This window comes from Saccostrea echinata, unplaced genomic scaffold, assembly GCF_033153115.1.
Source record: "Saccostrea echinata isolate AGI-Se365-2 ecotype Australia unplaced genomic scaffold, CSIRO_AGI_Sech_v1 ptg000028l, whole genome shotgun sequence".
NCBI lineage: Eukaryota > Metazoa > Mollusca > Bivalvia > Ostreida > Ostreidae > Saccostrea > Saccostrea echinata.
Window position 1 is genome coordinate 8,998,198 of NW_026889777.1, and position 18,876 is coordinate 9,017,073.

General features: G+C 33.5%; 1 protein-coding gene across 1 annotated transcript in view; it reads left to right on the forward strand.

Moving 5' to 3' along the window:
* Window positions 1–13,417: 13,417 nt before the first annotated feature.
* The window catches only part of LOC133193981 (T-box protein VegT-like), a 64,611-nt gene continuing 59,152 nt past the window's right edge, over window positions 13,418–18,876 (forward strand). The window contains exon 1 of the mRNA XM_061329893.1: window positions 13,418–13,815. Within this exon, the coding sequence (XP_061185877.1) occupies window positions 13,418–13,815 (398 nt within the window). The remainder of the gene's footprint in view (window positions 13,816–18,876) is intronic.

Below are 18,876 nucleotides of genomic sequence, written 5' to 3' on the forward strand. Positions count from 1 at the left end.
ATTCCAGGGAACTTTTGGAACATTTGAAATCACAAAATTTACCAAAATCAAAAAGATAAAAACTTACGACTTTTCAACTTTATATACAACTATTCCCCACGGTGGATTGAAGTCCGGACTTTCTGGCATCGTAGACAGCTGCTTTTTCAATGAAGATGGAACTCGTAAATTTACTTGCCTTGTCATTGGACATTTGCACTATTACTTTGTTAAAAACAATCTGATTGTTCGCGTAGGTGCTCTGAGGTTGACGTTAAAAATTAAAAAAAAAAATGCTCGAGGTTCTGGTTGACAGTGTCTGTGTGATTTTTGGAGACCAGGTCTTCCGGCGATCTATTAGAATTCACATGGGTGCCAATTGCACCCCCTTGTTAACAGACCTATTTTTATGTGCGTATGGGGCGGAGTTTGTTCGAGGTCTTTTAAGTGAAAAGAAAAATACACTTGCTGTGGTCTTCAATTCGACATTAAGATATATAGACGACGTATTGTCAATTAGCAATGGTTATCTCCATTCTTATGTTGACGCGATGTGCCCCGGTGTGCTTGAAAAAGGGGATGCTACGGAGTCTCACACATCTGTTTCGTGTTTGGATATTTTATTGGAGAAAGACGTTGATGGTGATCTGGCAGCAGGGCTTTATGATAGGCGTGATGACTTTAACTTTTCAATCGTCGATTTCCCTTGCTTATGAGGCGGTATGCCCTTGTAGCCTGCATACGGGGTTTATGTCTCTCAGTTGATTCGATGCGCTGGGGCGTGCTCTGCGTGTGAGCAATTTCTAGAGCGAGGTGGGTTATTGACAAACAAGTCGATGAAACAAGAACACAGCAGTCTCGTTTAAAGTCATCATTTCATAAGTTCCATAGTCGATACAGTGGCCTTGTCGTCAGATGCAGTCTTTTACCAAGTCAAACGCTGACTGACCTTTTTCAAACTTATTGTTGAGCCATTGTTTGCACACTGAATAGTCGAGGATTTTTTCGTTATTTCCCGATCATGTGAGGGAGCACACGGCGGGTGTGAGCGGTCGGCAAGGGATGCTTACTCCTCCATGGCACCTGATCTCACCTCTGATGTCTTAGAGGTCAGTGTTTGTTCTGCTCCTATATTGTATAAAAAATGGTTGCAACTGTTCCTTCGCCATGCACTCGGCACTTGAATTGAAAGTTGTGTATCCTTCGGATGAGACCTTAAGAATCGAGATCCCGTGTCACGGCAGGCGTTGGCACGATAAAGATTCCTCACTGCTCAATGGCCCTGTGTGCCGAGTAAAGGTCAAAATTTGAAGCCCTTCACCGGTATATGGTGACGTCTCTATATGAGTGAAAAATTCTCGAATGGGACGTAAAACAACATTCAATCAATCAGTACTTCACCACCAAGTACATGACCAATAACATATTGACTATAAAATCATTTTAGCCCCATGCATTAATAGTTCACGATTCAGGTTTTGATATCTAATGTAATATAACAATAAGTTAAAAAAAAATCTTTTAAAACACAATTCTCATAGAATTCTCTAAAAGTGTGCTCTTTATTGCTTCGAGAAGGGAACTAAGCTTAAAAAACTTCAGAATTCCCTATAAGTGCACACTTTAGTGCTTTAAAGGGAGGTAGACTTCAAAAAAATTCAGAGTTCCCTACAAGTGTATAGTTTATTGCTTAGGAAAGAGAACTAGGCTTCAAAAGATACTTCTGATAACTGTTATAAAAAAGATATTCTTGTGCTTGGTGAATCCCAGAAATGAGAAATGATCGAGGGAGTGTGCTTATTGTCAGATTAATAAATATTACCATGGTGACTGATTTAATCACATTTTAAATTCATATATATTTAGAGGAAATGTACCACATGCTCATTTTTTATTCTCAAGACGATGCGTTAATTGAATGAAATGAGATTTATATGTGATAAATAAAGGCTTCTATTTGTTCAGTTTCACTCCATACTTGACTAGTGCTTTCTCTAAAAGAAAGAAAAGTTTAAAGATAATTACATTTTTAAGATTTAATCTATTATAATTACAATTATGATTTTAAACAAACCATTGATTAATCAGTTGTATATTTTAAAAATTTTAATTTAAAGCCAAGATATGTCTGTATATGATTTACTTATGTTCCCAAATCGAAAATTGGGAATATTTTGTTTTTTACTCTGTTTATTATTATTATAGTTATTATCATCATCAATTTTATCATCATTAGTATTATTAAGGTCTTCCGTTTCAGACGGAAGACCTTGTAGTGATTCTACTGTTTTTTCTTCTTCTTCCTCTTATCTTTAAGGTCTTCCGTCTCCACAAAAGACCTTATAGTGGTTCTTCTGTTAGTGATCGCTACTGAGAATAATCTTACTATTATTGTATGAGTTCTTTATATATGAAGTCAAAAGCGGTAGTATAGTCTTCAGTTTACATACCTTCAATGAAATTTCGGGTAAAACGGTAAGCGCGATTTTAGGCTAATCAAAAACATTCTTCACACCGCAGAAAGGTGTAATGATCAGTTGTTGAACGAAAAAAGCAATATGTATCAATAATTGTATCTTTTTCATCGCTTAAACGACTCAAAAGTTCCGAAACCAGTTTCACCGTGACAGAAATATGAAGGCAAGATATCATCTCGTTGCATGATTCGGTCGCTATGACCTCTGACCCCCTAATAAGCTCATACAGAATTGAACATATTTTCGCTTCAATAGGTTCATCTAAGAAAAATATTTGCAAATGTAAATATTAATTTATTGATGGTTGAACTTTTTTTTTACAAAGTTTCATTAATTTATGACAACAGTTTCCTACAAAACTATGCTTGTCTTTGGAATTTTGGGAGAATCTTCGGATATTCTGAAGAAAAAATATGAAAAATATCAATATTTTATGTCTGAAACACACCTGTAATATATTAATGGCGAGTGCAGCGAACGGCGCGAAGCACCGCTCGTCACTGCGAGATCTAACGACAACGCCTGGGCGAAGAGAAAATTCGGACTACTGTACTTCCATTCAACAGAATTTTTTCCGCAGTAATTCTGGACCACAATTGCATCGCTTGTTGTTCTCACTGCTAACTTTATTTGCGCAGTAACAACAACTAAAAATTCACAAAAATAAACTTGCTTAATGTAATTGTTTGTTTGTTTTTATGTTGTTTAACGTCCCTCTCGAGAATTTTTCACTCATAGGGAGACGCCACCACTTGCCGGTGGAGAGCTGCAAATTTTGTCCTTTACTCGGCACTCAGGGCCATTGAGCAGTGAGGGATCTTTTTCGTGCCAGCACCTACTGCGACACGGGACCTCGGTTTATACGGTCTCATCCGAAGGACCGGTCTCCACGTCCCACAGTGGGATTCGAACCCGCGACGTAAGGATCAACTCCTTACTCTGCAACTCTAGAGCAGACGCTCTAACCACTGCGCATATTGCATATATTGATATTGCATAAAGATAGTAGATTAAACGTTTTTTGTTAAATTTTTTTGGCACTTTTCAGACTTCGTTTATGAAAATTCCGCTAACATACAACGTCATTTGACGTCACAGTCTAGACGTTACAAATGTCTCGTGCGGTTCGAAGAGGCGGATCGTAGTGAACAATGCGCTTGCCCCAAAGGTCGCACCGTCAACATATTAATATTATGCACTGAATACTTTCAGTATTTATTCTCTCAAAAATGAATTTCTTTCTTGCAAGCACGAAACATCTTCGTTAGAATAGAGTTATCATTTCACTACGCTTTCCAGAGTGGACCAAAACCCCTTTGAAAAGAAGATGTTAGGGATATTAACTACTATGTCCCTACTAAATTACCAATTTTTATGTACCAGCCAATGATTAATAATCCATTAACATATTCATATAAGGTAAACATTTCATGACAAGTGAAAACTTTTTTGACACACTCCACGTACCTTATCAGGATGATGTGCTTGTTTCAAATGACATTATCTTACATAAATAAAAATTCATTCGAAGATTAATAATCAGATTAATCTTCTCCTCATTACTGTCGTTAAAAATTGCATAACCAGTCTCGTACTAAGGGAAGAATACATGTAGGTGGTTGTTTTCGTAATTACTATGTTTTTTTAATAAATCTGTTCATAAATACCATTTATAATATTGAAAATAGAGTGTACTATTCAATGATAATAATTTAACATAAAATTATGGTTTTCAAATAACATTTCTCATCCTAATTCATAATTAATGATACGGATGTTTGAGAGTTGGTCTTAATAGTCTTTGTAATAGTCTTACTTTCTTTTAGTCCAATTATAATTCAATATTCATTTTGCAAAAGAATAAACTAACATGTGTCCCTTTTCGGGGACAATTATTTATTCTATTTATACCTCCAAACATTGAAGCCTGCTGCATTAAATTCACTGTGAATAAATTTTCTCCTTTAAATGAACGAGTGGCCCATCCTGGGCAATCAAAATACAAGTAACAAACGATATTTATATATCCATGGAAAAGTGATAATTCTTTTGGTTTGTTCCCAATGATGGCAACCAAGGGGCATAAATTTTAAAGAGTCACAACGTCGATGATAAATTAATCCTAAAACTGCAAAAATAACTTCCAGTAAGAAAAGTTCTGTTCGGTAAAATGTTAGGTACAATAGCTAATCAAGTGTGGAGAGGGGTGTCAGGGTTCTGGACCCTCCGTGGGATTTTAAGAGGTATTTAATTCGAAAGGTGAAATAACCAAACCTTCGTCTTGCACCCTACCATAGAAAACACAGACAGTTTTTATGTTGGTAAGAGGAGGCATGTACTTGAAGGAAAGCAACTTATCCAAAGGATGAGTCAACCCCGCCCCACAACAACTACTATTAGGTTTGTTAATTTTTACTGATCCCCTAAGAAATCAAACACTTATTGGTTTGTTACTGAATGTCCACAGAAATACATGTATGTCAGGCTGATCAAGCTAATGAAAGGCAAGACTTCGCCTTCCATGAACTTGATCAACTCGATATATTTTGAAAATCCTCTTAACGTTTTAGAAATCAAATCTTGAATCGTAAGCTAAAAATGTATGGGGCAAAAGTGATTTTTTGGTTAATATGTTATTAGTCATGTACTAGTACTCGGTCACAAAGTATATACATGTACATGTAAGCCCAGTAATATATAATTTTGCAATCAATAAGTAGTACACATATTTATTTAAAAAAAGATCGATTTTCATTTACAGAAAATGAAATAAATCAATGAAAAAAGACAAATATTCAAAGAAGGTTGATTATCTTGTAATTACGGGAAAAGGTATTGAAACGAGTATTGTACTACAAAAATGGTGATAATTGTTAATTTTAGTTATGAAAAATCGTACTTATTGTCATTATAGAATATTTCTGAAAAGTATGTAATGGGTCAAGTTCACAATAACGATATCAGTAAATCTGATAATCTACAGAATCTTTATTGCCAAACAGGTCATGTGCAAAAACGTGTGACATCAAAGATATAAACTTTGACAGAGTATAGTTTGAAATCATCATTTCAAAAGTTTTGTGATCGATGCGGTGGCCTTGTACAGCCTGTCGTTAAGTCAAAAGCTGACTGGCGTTTTTCGTTCTGGTTGTTGGGTCGTTGTTCGTACACGGAATTGTCTTCGGATCTTCCCTTTTTGCCTGGTCATAAATGGGAGTGCGTGGTGGGTGTGGCCGGTCGGCGGGAAATGCTCGCTGCTCCATGGCGCATGATCCCACCTTTGATATTTTTGGAGGTTCGTGTTTTCTCTGCTCCCAATTTGTATTGTTAAAATGGACTTTGTGCTTGATTGCTGTTCCTTATTTCAATATTTCATACCTGATCAGGACGATAAAAACCTTGCAATGTGATCTTGCTCTGCCCTACTGATGAGGATAAACCTAATGGTGTTGGGGATGGGTTGTTGAAAAAATATGAATATACCTTAAAAATTACAGCGGATCAAAATATTTTCAATAAATGTTTCATATAAGACACTGGATTTTTTCATTGATAACATTATTTTATAATTATATTTTTTATACTGTAAATGAATTAGGTCTCATTAACACTATGTCTAGGGATTGAACTGGAGATTAAGTACTTGGAGTCAAAATACTTTGTAATATGTGCATTTTTTTCATGACAAGTGCAATAATCAAAGTATGAATTAATAATACATCAAGTTAACGATTCAATAAGGATGCTAACCATAAATTAAAAAAAAAATCCTTTAAAACACAGTTCTCAGAGTTCTGTATAAAGTATACATCTTACTGCTTCGGAAGGGAACTAGGCTCCAAAACTTCCAAATTCCTTATTAGTGTACACTTTATTGCTTGGAAAAAAAACACCTAAGAAATAAGGTGTGCTTTTTATCAGATAATAAATATTACCATGGTGACTTACTTGATTACATAAATTTGCTTACATGTATATAATCATTTTTTCGCAAGGCGATGCGTTAATTGAATAATTTGGTGTATATATGTGATAAATTTAGGCTTATGTTTGTTCAGTAGATATCACATCTTACTGGTAAGTAATTGATAAGAATTATTTCTAAAAGAAACAGTTTTTTTTTTAAATACATTTTAAGATTCAACTTACTATGATTATCATTATGTTTTTAAGCACCGATCGAATAATCAGATTCACTAAATCCGAGGGGCCCTCCTCATCAGGGGTTTTCTCTATGTTATATGCTGTTTATTTTACGTGAGACCTGATTATCTCATCACCTATGTTCTAGTGTTTGCCGCAAGCGAAAATCAATCAAAAATTAAATCAGCGTTTTTCATTCAGTATTCATAAGCATGACTTTCCAATAATTCAAAGTTTGTTTTTTCAATCCTTTAATACGAAGTATAAAATTTGGTAATCAATTCTGTAGGGTTACCTTATAGTTGTTTTGAAATGTTTTAAAGTATAAGTTTTGATCAATTTGTGTTCATCATTTCTTAGATAGTAGGATTAATTTCTGAGACAGAGTAACATCGCTTTGATAGGTGTGTCTTGTAATCGATTTTTGCATTGAAAATAATAGGGTCAGTAGTAATATTTGCATGCGTAATGCATTTTCTTTTAATGAATCCTTTTAAAAAAAAGTTCATTGTTTTCCCGTACGTACTGATTCAATGTTTATCATTTTGAGGATTTTCATTTTTATATGAAGTTTACACTGAGATCAAACCTTAAGAATATGTGTCCTGTAGATGTGCAATAATGTTTCAAAGTTATTATTTTCATCCTTAGGGCCAATTTGGGGTTGGGATTATCCCATCGGCACTTGCCAAACATAATTCTCCGTACATCTTGAGAGGTGCAATAAGAATATAAAATGTTAAGAGATGGGGTCTCAACCCTGTAAAATATATTTGAACAATTATTTAATGAGGAATGTGGATGACCAGGGACATCTGTTAAACAAATTGTGTAATGCATCATGACCCAAGCAGCAGGTATAAATATGGTAAAGAGGTGGGATCAACCGTTTTATATGAAATATATCGAGATAACGAACAGTATTCAATCTCAAAAGTCCATTAAACAATACAAAATAGGAATAGAGCAAACATGGACCTCTAAACATCAGAGGTGGGATCAGGTGCCATGGAGGAGTGAGCATCCCCTGCCGACCGGTCACACCCGCCGTGTGCTCCTTGTCATGATCGGGAAATAAGGGGAAAATCCGTCGACAATTCAGTGTGTAAATAATGGCCTAACAATTAGTATGAAAAACGTCAGCCAGCATTTGACTCAATGATAAATTGTATTCGCTGACAAGGTCATTGTATCGACCATAGAACTTACGAAATGATGACTTTAAACGAGACAGCTGACATTTATATATATATAAACAATTACGAAATGAGAAGAGGTTGGGATGACCAGTGTTCAATGCATTTCGATATAGGTGGCAGGTATATGTATGGTTTAAGGATGAGTATCTCAAAATGTTTTGACAAAATATATAATGAGGGATTGGGATGTCCCTAGGGGCACTTATCCAACCAAACACTTCATGTATCTTGACATAAATAGGAAGAAAATATATTTGGTCTAGGAGAGTTTTGTTTGTTTGTTTGTTTGGGGTTTTTTTTTTCTTTTTTTTTCTTTTTTTCTTTGCAATGAATTATTTTAACTAAATTGATTTACTCTTAAATACAAAATCCATATATCGATATGGCAAATAGAATGTAATATTGAACAACAGTAGTGTAACAAAAAATTAAGGTTGTCAAATAGCATTTTATATGTAACTTAGTACACTGTGGACTTATTGTGACCGGTCGATAGGGGATGCTTTCTGTTAAGCAAGTGATTCCATGCGCTTTTCACAGATAGGTATTGCTGGTAGATTTTTTGACATCGATCACCTTTCGTCATTTACATCTATTTTATTACATAATCAATCAAGGCAGATGATGGGAAAGGAAATGCAACTCCTCTCGCTCTTTACATATCAGTAGAAAATGAGAAATATACAAATATTATACTTTCATGTAAACTGATTTGTCGAGAAACACGTGTAAAAAGAAAAAAAAAACACTATTACTCTCTGAATTTTGAAAGCACGCACACCATGGTGATAGAACATAGCAACGGTCAAAATTGCTTGACTACGCGTGATATTTCAACAAAAATGTTGTCCGCGCAGAATTTGTGCGCAAATGGTTCATTGTTATATATTTTACAGTACAATAGTCAGTTTAATATAATAAATATTATTATTATTCTGCAATGCCTCGGTTGGCTATGGTTTTCTTACGGTGAAAATTTTCAGCATTACCCTCACTAACATACAATATTTATATAATATCTCATAGAGACAAAAAGGTAATTTGAATTGCATATCAGAATACATGTATAAGAAAAAACCGAGAGAAATCTTTCATTTATACATATACATCAATGGAAACTAAAAAGGAATCGAATTTCTTAACAGTTGTTGAACAAGTGTCATGAGAGCTTTCTTTTGATGAAAAATGAAGATAACGAACAATTTTCAAGGTCGAGTGCATTGGAACTATATAGATTGGGAGAAGAGCAAACACGAACCTCTAAAAACATAAAAGATGGGAACGGGGACAATGGAGGAGTAAGCATTTTCTGTCGACCGGTCATATTCACCATGTGCTCTTGATTGGGCAAACGGAATCCGTAGACAATTTAATGTGAAAATAATGTCCTAAAAATTAGTATGAAAAATGTCAGTCAAGATTTGATTTAACGATAGATTGTATAAACAAAATCATTGAATTAACCATAGAGTTTGCAAAATGTTGACTTTTAACAGGACTATTGATATCCTTGTATGATAAATTTATTTGTCAATAGCTTGTCTTGTTTTTTTAGAAATTGTTCGTACGTAGAACATTCTCTTATGTATCGAATCAAATGGGGGACATAAACTCCATACGCAGGTAATAATAAGGAAAGTTGACGATAGGGAAGTTTTTCATAAAGTTTTGTTGTAAGTTTGCAATTAATGTCTTTCTCTAGTAAAATATTTAAAAATGAAACAGTTGTCTCTGTATCTGTGGTGTTTCATTTTATTTTGAGATCAAGGAGATATATCAAAGCAACGTAGGAATGTTTGTTTGTTTAGTTATTGTTTAACGTCCCTCTCGAGAATTGTTCACTTATATGGAGACGCCATAACTTGCCGGTGAAGAGCAACAAGTTTTGACCTATACTCGGCACTCAGGGCCATTGAGTAGTGAGGAATCTTTTTCGTGCCAGCACCTAAAGCGTAGGAATGAAAATGAATATTATTGATTAATAAAACGATCTATTGATTTAAATGTCGAATTGAAGGCCACAGCTGGAAACATTTTTCAAGTAGAAGTTTTCTGAATGAATTTTGTTTCATATAATTACAAAAATAGGTCTACTAATAACGGGGCGCAATAAGTACCCATGAGAATTCCAACATATTTTGAAAGACGATCTACAAAAACGATATAGATAATATATTGATGAGGAGTAAAGTAAGAGGCTTGGGAGAACGTTAACTTGAACCCGCTATGTATCTTCTTTTTTTTGGTAAGGATTTCTATGTAGTTTACAAATCCAATATAGGTACAGAGAGAACGATAATAGGTATTTATGCCTGATGTTTAATCAATTTTATTGATTTGAAAAAAAAATACATATTTTAACCTTACCCAACATAGCTATGGTAATTCAAATTCAAATTTGATTGGTAGGAATATCAGAATTTTTTTTTTTTTTTTTTTTTTTTTTTTTTTTTTTGAAAATCAAATGTGATTTTGAAATATTTTCCCATTCAAAAGGGACTATGAATATAAGTTGGATTACCTCTTCCAGAAGTTTACCAAGTTCCTCTAAAATACTATTATAATAATGGGCCTTACAAGCAAAGACAATGTCGTTACCTGCTTTGCAAGGTGGGATCAGTATATATTGATCATGTAATCTATGTTATTCTTTTTTTTCACTTCTGAATTATTGAAGACAGAAGGATATATAATTTGTATATTGTTCCTCAACCGTTTAATCAAGATTTCAACATCCATTCGATGCTATTTATATTTGAAAAGTTTCAAAGTTTTCTTTTTTATGTTTGGCATATAGGAGGATTATGGTCAACAGGGGATGCGTACTCCTCCTAGGCACCTGATCCCAACCCTGGAATTTCCAGGGGTCCGTGTTCAATGCCCTGTAGAGTTTTCAGCGTCCCCTCACACGTATGCAGCATGGGGGGGAGGGGGTAACTGATATGAAGGTTGATGCACTAGTCATTGGACAAAGGGGGATAACTGAGTATTGCACCGTCTTCAATAAAACCATCTAATTCATATACAAATTGGATGCAAGTAATAATGAAAAGGTTAAATGCAATCATCGATAAATTTTTGCATAAAATTTGAACTTCAATATTTATTTGAAAGATAGTGGTTTACAAGACTGTACTCTTTGTGATTAAGAATGTTAATAATATTTTTAGCTCTTTTGTTGGAAAATTTAACTTTGAGGAATAGATGGGTGACTTAATCAGTATTCTCTTCCGCAAAACTTGGTGGTTTAAAATACCAGTGATAAGTAATAACTATAATCACATATCCCAGCCTATATTTTGGTGTCGAAGACTCTTCTTGGCCTTTTGAAATAGACAATATAAAATTTTTAAAGGGACAGAGTAAAGGTTGGTGCGGATATGATAAAGTCCTGACTGTTAACTTACATGAAATAGAAGTGAATCAAAAGAGACATTGTGCATAATATGTTTATTGTTAGACGAATGTCCATGACTACGCTTACGTCTCTGTGTATTGCTAGAAAGTCCCATCATATTCTCATTGCTAAACTGTGGACTTGAAAAATTCCTAACGCTATCGACATTGTCATTGCAATCATGTTGTCCCTAATTCAGTATTTTACTCGTTGTATGCGAACAGGTGTACTCAGTGTTGGGCTATTAGTATGATAGTAAATCTTTTTTAGATTTCTTAATTTCATTGACAAAACTGACTGATCAGGTAAATAAAAATGTTTGTAGAGAAGCAGCTGCCCCCGTTAATTGTTAATTTTAATCTTATGCCCCGATGATCTTTTATTAAGTGAACCCTAGGTTTCACCAACATAAATAAGCTCATAAAAGATAGATTCTTTTCTGTAGACAACATTAGAAGATTTGCGATTCAATTTTCCAGTGTTAGGGTTTTTGCAGGACATTTAAAAAGAGTTGAAAAAAAGTACTGGTCCTTCATTTTTGGGACGAAACAGGACCGAAAGTCTTTATTCTATAGCTCTTTAGTGATCAGTATTTTCTTATATACATTACTGAAGCAACACTGCTCATCTTGAAATCTGCTACGAAAAGTTATCAACATACGTTACCTCATAAAGGGGTGTCTGGGTTAAACTTGAAATTTTTGTGTCTTGAAATTCTTGAAAAGTAATATTGAACAAAAGATCAGAATAATGTTCTTAAAACAACTGACTGAAATCAACAATAAGAAATTCTTTGTATAATTGTTTATAACCAAATAGCGTAGTCAAAATCATAACATTTTATCAAAAATTGGACGGAAACTCATCCACTGCTCACATCGAGATCTCATGTAGTTATTTTTTTTTCTAACCGATTATATTACTGCTATTTCTTAAAACGGATCGACGGATTTGCATGAAACTTTTAGACCTGATATATAATCGACTTCTCCGAGGTTTTTTTTTTTGGGGGGGGGTCAATTGCGTCATTTCCGATCCTGAGATTTCTTTTGATTTTTTTGGAGGTTCGGTTTGTCCATGAGTGTGCTAGAAATCAGTCAAGATACCAAGTTAAAACTTTCAGCGATTACAGAAGTGTTTTAGATGTGTCATTAGATATCGCCATTAATCTAGTATGCAATAGACGATGGGGCTTGATAAGGCTCGAAAAAAGGCTCCGAAATCAGGATCAGAATTCTAAATATTTTACCCCTTCTTTCTCGAAATTGAGAGAAAGATGGAAGTCTGATCTAAAACTATCAAGAGCTTACCGTATTTATATAAAAAAAAAACCAAAAGTATATTTGAATATAAAAAATCAAAAGAAATGCAAATAAATAAGAAGATGAGGAAGAATAAGGACAAAGTTCTGCATGTTATAAGGTTCTTAGGACGGAAAAGAATAACCTCCATTATTATATACCCAACTGTTTGTCACTCAGTTTTACTGTTGAATTTATGCAATCATGTGACGGTGTGATCCGACGTTCCGGATCACCACACTGTGGTTTTCTGAATCCATATCACCCCTCTCTGAAACTGATGACGTAGTACACAGATAAATGACGTTTCTATTCTCGCGTATCAAAAAGTTCCTTTACAAAATGGACTGTTTAATGGATAAAAGTTATGTAATTGATCCAAAAAGCTTCCTTTTATTATATTTTGCTAGTTGGAAAGGGGTATATAATAAATTTATCATTATAACAGTAACTTGATCCGAAGAGTCGTATCACGTCAAGTTGACAGGCGCGGATCATCAGATCAAACGAGACGCGAAAAATACTGTTATAATAATATATATTTACCTTAAATAAATATTCAATTTTGTTGCATTGTCTAAATAATGATAGTTGTAAAAAAAATTTTATTATATAATATAATATATTATATAATATTATTATTATTATATAAATCATTGTTATAATTATTTATCATGAAATGGTATTCCTTGTACTATCTAACGCAGGTGATGTTTACGGAAATATAAATTTATGCTTACTTTTTTTTTATCTATAAAGAAGAGAAAAGTTTCAGTTACAATTATCATTACATGTATATGTTTATAGAGAGAAAAAAAAAGTTCTGCTTTCAGATATAACTTTTAACCCTGTAATTAGTGTTCTTTTAAGATAATTTTGTAATATCACTAAATCTAAGAATTCCTTTCACCATGTCTAGGTATGGATTGTCCTAATAGTACTCAACAAGACTCTGGAGAAGCAAATGAAGAACAGCAAATTTTGCAAAATGAAGGAAAGAAAAACTCAAATAAAAGAGTTTCATCAAACATATCTTCATCCTTAGCATCATCGTCCGAGTCACCATCATCAGAAATGGAGATACAGTCGTCTGATATGAATACTAGCCAACTGTATTCAATGTCCAGTGGCTCGTCAGGCTATTCAGATGTGCAGAGTTCATCGACGGACGCTGGAATTTCCAGGGATGAAATTGCTGATAAAAATGGCAACTGTATTCAACTTATCAATGGACTCGTCACGATGTCAATGGCAGATGCAAAACTATGGTACAAGTTTTTGAAAGTGGGAACAGAAATGATTATCAATAGAAATGGAAGGTCAATATAATTTTTCTTTTTTATTCTGTGTTTTAATCGAAGTATCAAAGTCATAATTTAATACATGTATACGACATTCCAATCTTGTATGCATAAATGTAATGTAATGATTGCAAAGTCAATTGATGAATGTTAAAGGTTGACTTAATTTCCCAAAGTTTGTGCATTTTGAACCATAATCAATGACGGGAATTTGTTTAACTGGATTATTTATAATGATAACAATCTAAACATTGCATGGTAAATGTCATCAAATCGGTGGTGCCATTTTAAATTTTGCAAGATTAAATAACACCCCCCCCCCCCAAAAAAAAAAAAACACCAAATATAAAACAACCCATGAAATCTTTTAAGTAAACTCTATGTTTTTTGGTTACCATTGCTTAAGGTTTTGAATTAACAACGTATGTATAAAAGACACTGAATTAGCTTTCAACCATTTTTAAGGTTTACCAAGAAGTTTTAAAGAATGCAATGTAAAGCACTATACAAAATAACTCGTAAGTTATACTAAAATTTAGCCATTTTTAAGCAAGTTATATTTTTCTTGATAAAGAATGCTGATTTCTTGATTTTACGACCTTGAAAGCGGTATTCACAACGATTTACTAACTGAATAAAGCTCCCATCCATATACGTAGACCTGCATTGAATAATCAATACAAATAACTCATTGAATTTAGTTATTCAACTGAGTTGGCAGGTATTGTCCACAGTGTTCCACAACTTTACAACGGTGGGTCAGCCGGTGTTAAGATGAATAATGACCTTCGTCGAATAATGCTCGGGGATCAGTTTACGACACCCTGTTAGATTATATAAAGGATTTTTTTCTAATTGGAGATAATTCTTAATGTTCTAATGTATTTGGTCAAGTAAAGTGTGTTGTAAAGGTAGTAAACTTTAAGTAAAATTTAAGGAATAATGACTCTCTTTCTAGATTTTATCCCAAAAATTGAAAATTCCCATCATTGATTTTCATCAATGATAACAATGACAGCTTAAGATTCAAATAGAAAAGAGTTTGAGGTAGGAAGTGGTGCTTACCTGTTCAGATAAATATCTTATGTCTAATTTAAATTATTAGGCATATATGGAAATAATATCAAGTATCTTATATGATAAATTCATATTCGAGAACATAATGAAGCGGTGTTGTTGTTTTTTTTTTTTTTTTTTTTTTTTTGTTTTGTTTTTTTTTTGAAGCAGAATATCACTTTGTTATCTATGCTAGTAAAGAAATGCATCCATCATCAAAACTTATCTTTCTTTAAAATGTTTTATGAAAAAATATACGTGTACCAATAATGATAATAATATAAATGGTGCAGGATAAATTACGTTAATATTTTATTTTTTAGACAAAGATAGAAATAATCAAATTTTTAACAGGTAAAAAACTGGATCAAATTTTTAGGTTAAATACTATGATGAACCTCAATAATGTTGGCCAAAGGAAAAAAAAGAAGTCAATGTTTGCATCACTGGAAGTTGACAAATACATATGATTACATGTATAAAGTAATTGATTATGTAAAGGTCTAAATAAGCAACACCTGAAAAATGAACTTTCAAATATGTTTGGATTATTTTCTTCTGATGCTTTCTCTTTATCAAAGGCTCATCATCACTTGAAAAATTAAAAAAATATACATATAAATTTATTACATTTTCAACAGTGAAATACTGTAATTTATTTTTTAATAAAAGTGATATTCGGACACAGTGTGAAAGGGTATCAAAATGGTATTCTCACAGTGTGAGAGAATATCAGAAGTGCGGCAAAACTCTCGATTTTCCTTCCATTCACGACGAATGTTTTTAAAAAAAAAACTCCCTTGCCTGTCATAAGATAGAGAGAGAATAAATGAACCATCTTGACAGAGAATAAAACAGCTAAAGTTTCTCCAAATATGTTGTTAGAAATCTATGTTTGCAACGTTTTTCAATCTCTCAATCGCTAAAGCTATGACGTCTCAACCGCTTAACTATGACCTCACAACCTATGACACTGTGTTACAAAAGACTGAGGCAACGGGAAAAGCAAGAAATATAATAAACAGAAAATGCAATGTTTTGTAAATGAATATGGAATGTATTTTATTATTTATTATATAAATACAAATATTTATTTTATAATTTATTAATTTATTATCATGCTTCGCACTCGTGAAAAAATCAAAAAATCCTGTCCCACTCATAAAATAAATTCCATATTCATCTACAAAACATTGAATATCCTCTATTATTATACCTCTACTGTTATTACTCTATATAAAATTAATACCATAAAACTGTCTATTTCCCTGAGAAGATACTTTTTCCCTCATCGGAGGACTACTCCCTGAAAATCGGAGCTACTCCCTGGGACTACTCCCTCATGAATATTTATTAATGATTTTAACCAATTAAAATGAACAATGGGCGGAGAGTTCAAGGAATCTCGAGTCTGTGACGTAATGTTATTAGCAATGTAACTATGACGTCAAAACATTTCGACATGCAATGTCAAAATCATACTGGAATTCTTGCAAAATGAAGACAACGATAATCCTTCGAAGTGTCAGTGAAATTATTTTATATTTTTTAATAATTTTATTTTCCTCGGTATTGATGCATTAGTTATCTTGCAATATTTTTAATCACATGCATTTGTGATTATTTTAAATGCCTCTATATTGTTTTTAAAAAAATGTCTGAGTCTCTAGTTTAATAAATCTCCTATGATTGTTTCGGTATAATAAAACAGTTATGGAATAGATACTCGGGAAATATCAAATTTATGGTTCCCCTCGGCAGGAAACTATTTCCCTCGGCGGCTTCGCCGCCTCGGGAAATAGTTTCCTCCCTTGGGGAACCATAAATTTGCTATTTCCCTCATACCCATTCCATAACTGTATATTAATAAATTAAAAAGCATGTGGGTAAATATGCACACTTGTGCTAGTTAGACCAAGTTGAATTGAATGCGTTATGAGATATTCGTATCAACCCTGGTGGTTGAGTGAATTGAATCTACCTTTCATACGGACTCAAGATAGGACAACCTTCCTCACTATTGTACGTTTGCGCATCACCTATAGAGTCGACGAGGCTACTGTGCGATAGTAATGACGCTATATTGCTATAATGGTGTCGCCATGCTGCTAAGAGTGATGGCGACGATGTAATGATTCGAAAATGCGATGATAGCACTCTATCATCTATCGCGTTATCTATATCGTACCATCTCGTCGTCACACTATCGCTCCATCGTATCATCGCATAGTCGCCCTATTGCATCATCCTCATCGTGGTTTTGCACCATCGAGTCGTGTCATCGCACTATTTTGTCATCACGTTAAGATCTAAACCCTGATGGTACTGTGGTTCTATAGTGAAGTATGTGGCACTATCTGGATTCCATACTTTCATGATAAATTGAAAAGTTCAATCTACGCTATATTATGATTTGAGAAAATTTATCCTTGTTGTTAAGAAGTTTATACAGGTACAGTATTGAGTTTTTCCCTCTTTACATATGTTAAACTGGAACCCAGATACACCCGTATTTTACTATTAAAAGATTTCAAAAGATATTTCCTTATTAATTACTATCTCTTTTTAATTTTGACCCCTATTTGGGCTTAACTGTTATGTCAAGAACATCAATTCAAATTGTAAATTAACAAAATATTAGTCTACTTTTACGTTCATTTGACAAATAAAAATTCCATGGTGTTCATGGTACTCTCCTATGTGTCCCTATATCTAAAACCTCAATTCTGGGTTATGGTCTTGAAGTGACCACATGAGCCACAATATTGGACTGCACTATATGAAGTAGCTTCCATATAAAACTCACGATAATATCCTTATTGTCATTCATTAGGGACGAGATTTTTAAAATTTAATTGCTAGAGATTATACTAAAGCTCTTCAACCCACCCGAATGTGGCACTACTCTGTTCTGACCCCAGGTCCAACATTTGAACCATGTCAAGAACATCGATTCAAATTGTAAATTAACAAAATATTAGTCTACTTTTACGTTCATTTGACAGATAAAAATTCCATGGTGTTCATGGTACTCTCCTATGTGTCCCTATATCTAAAACCTCAATTCTGGGTTATGGTCTTGAAGTGACCACATGAGCCACAATATTGGACTGCACTATATGAAGTAGCTTCCATATAAAACTCACGATAATATCCTTATTGTCATTCATTAGGGACGAGATTTTTAAAATTTAATTGCTAGAGATTATACTAAAGCTCTTCAACCCACCCGAATGTGGCACTACTCTGTTCTGACCCCAGGTCCAACATTTGAACCATGTTAAGAAGGGGGAAAGGGGTAAAGTATTTTCTGATATCTAGTAGAAATGTACATTTATAATTGTAAATTGTAATTATAATTGTAAAGGTCGTAATTTTTATACTTGAAAATTACACATAAATACATAAAGTAAATAGTTTCCTAAGATACACACTGAACAAATAACAATAAATATACATGTATGATACTTCAAAACATAATAAATAAATAAATATGTATCAGAATCAAAAACATACGCATATCATACAAATTTCGTTGAGTATTCTTTACTAAAACGTAGGTAACAAGTCACTTTTCTTTATTCCTTATATCCCTAAATGAAATTTTAAAAAAAATGAAAATCTTGCACATGCAACAGTCCCACTCCCACCTTCAGTGATTTAAAATCCGTTTCTTATTTTCCGTGGTACTCCACTCCATGATCACGTTTGACTGTTGATCGATTGTCTACAACAAAGCAAGTTTCAAAATTCTCTTAAGTGTTCTTTCTTTTTGTCTTCTTTCAACCATAGATCCGCTGAACATGTCATTACTGGTGATGTTAATACTGGTGATGTGCTATTTTTTCCGTTAGTTGAAAATGGCGAACTAAAAGCAATCATTTAAAAAGATACTAAATAAAGGAAGCCCCGAACTTTCAATTGGACAACTTCATTTCTATTATGAATTCTGTTAAAGATTTTGCCAGACATTAGGCGAAATATGAAGAGGAAGACGTGAACACATTGTCAGAATGGATTAAA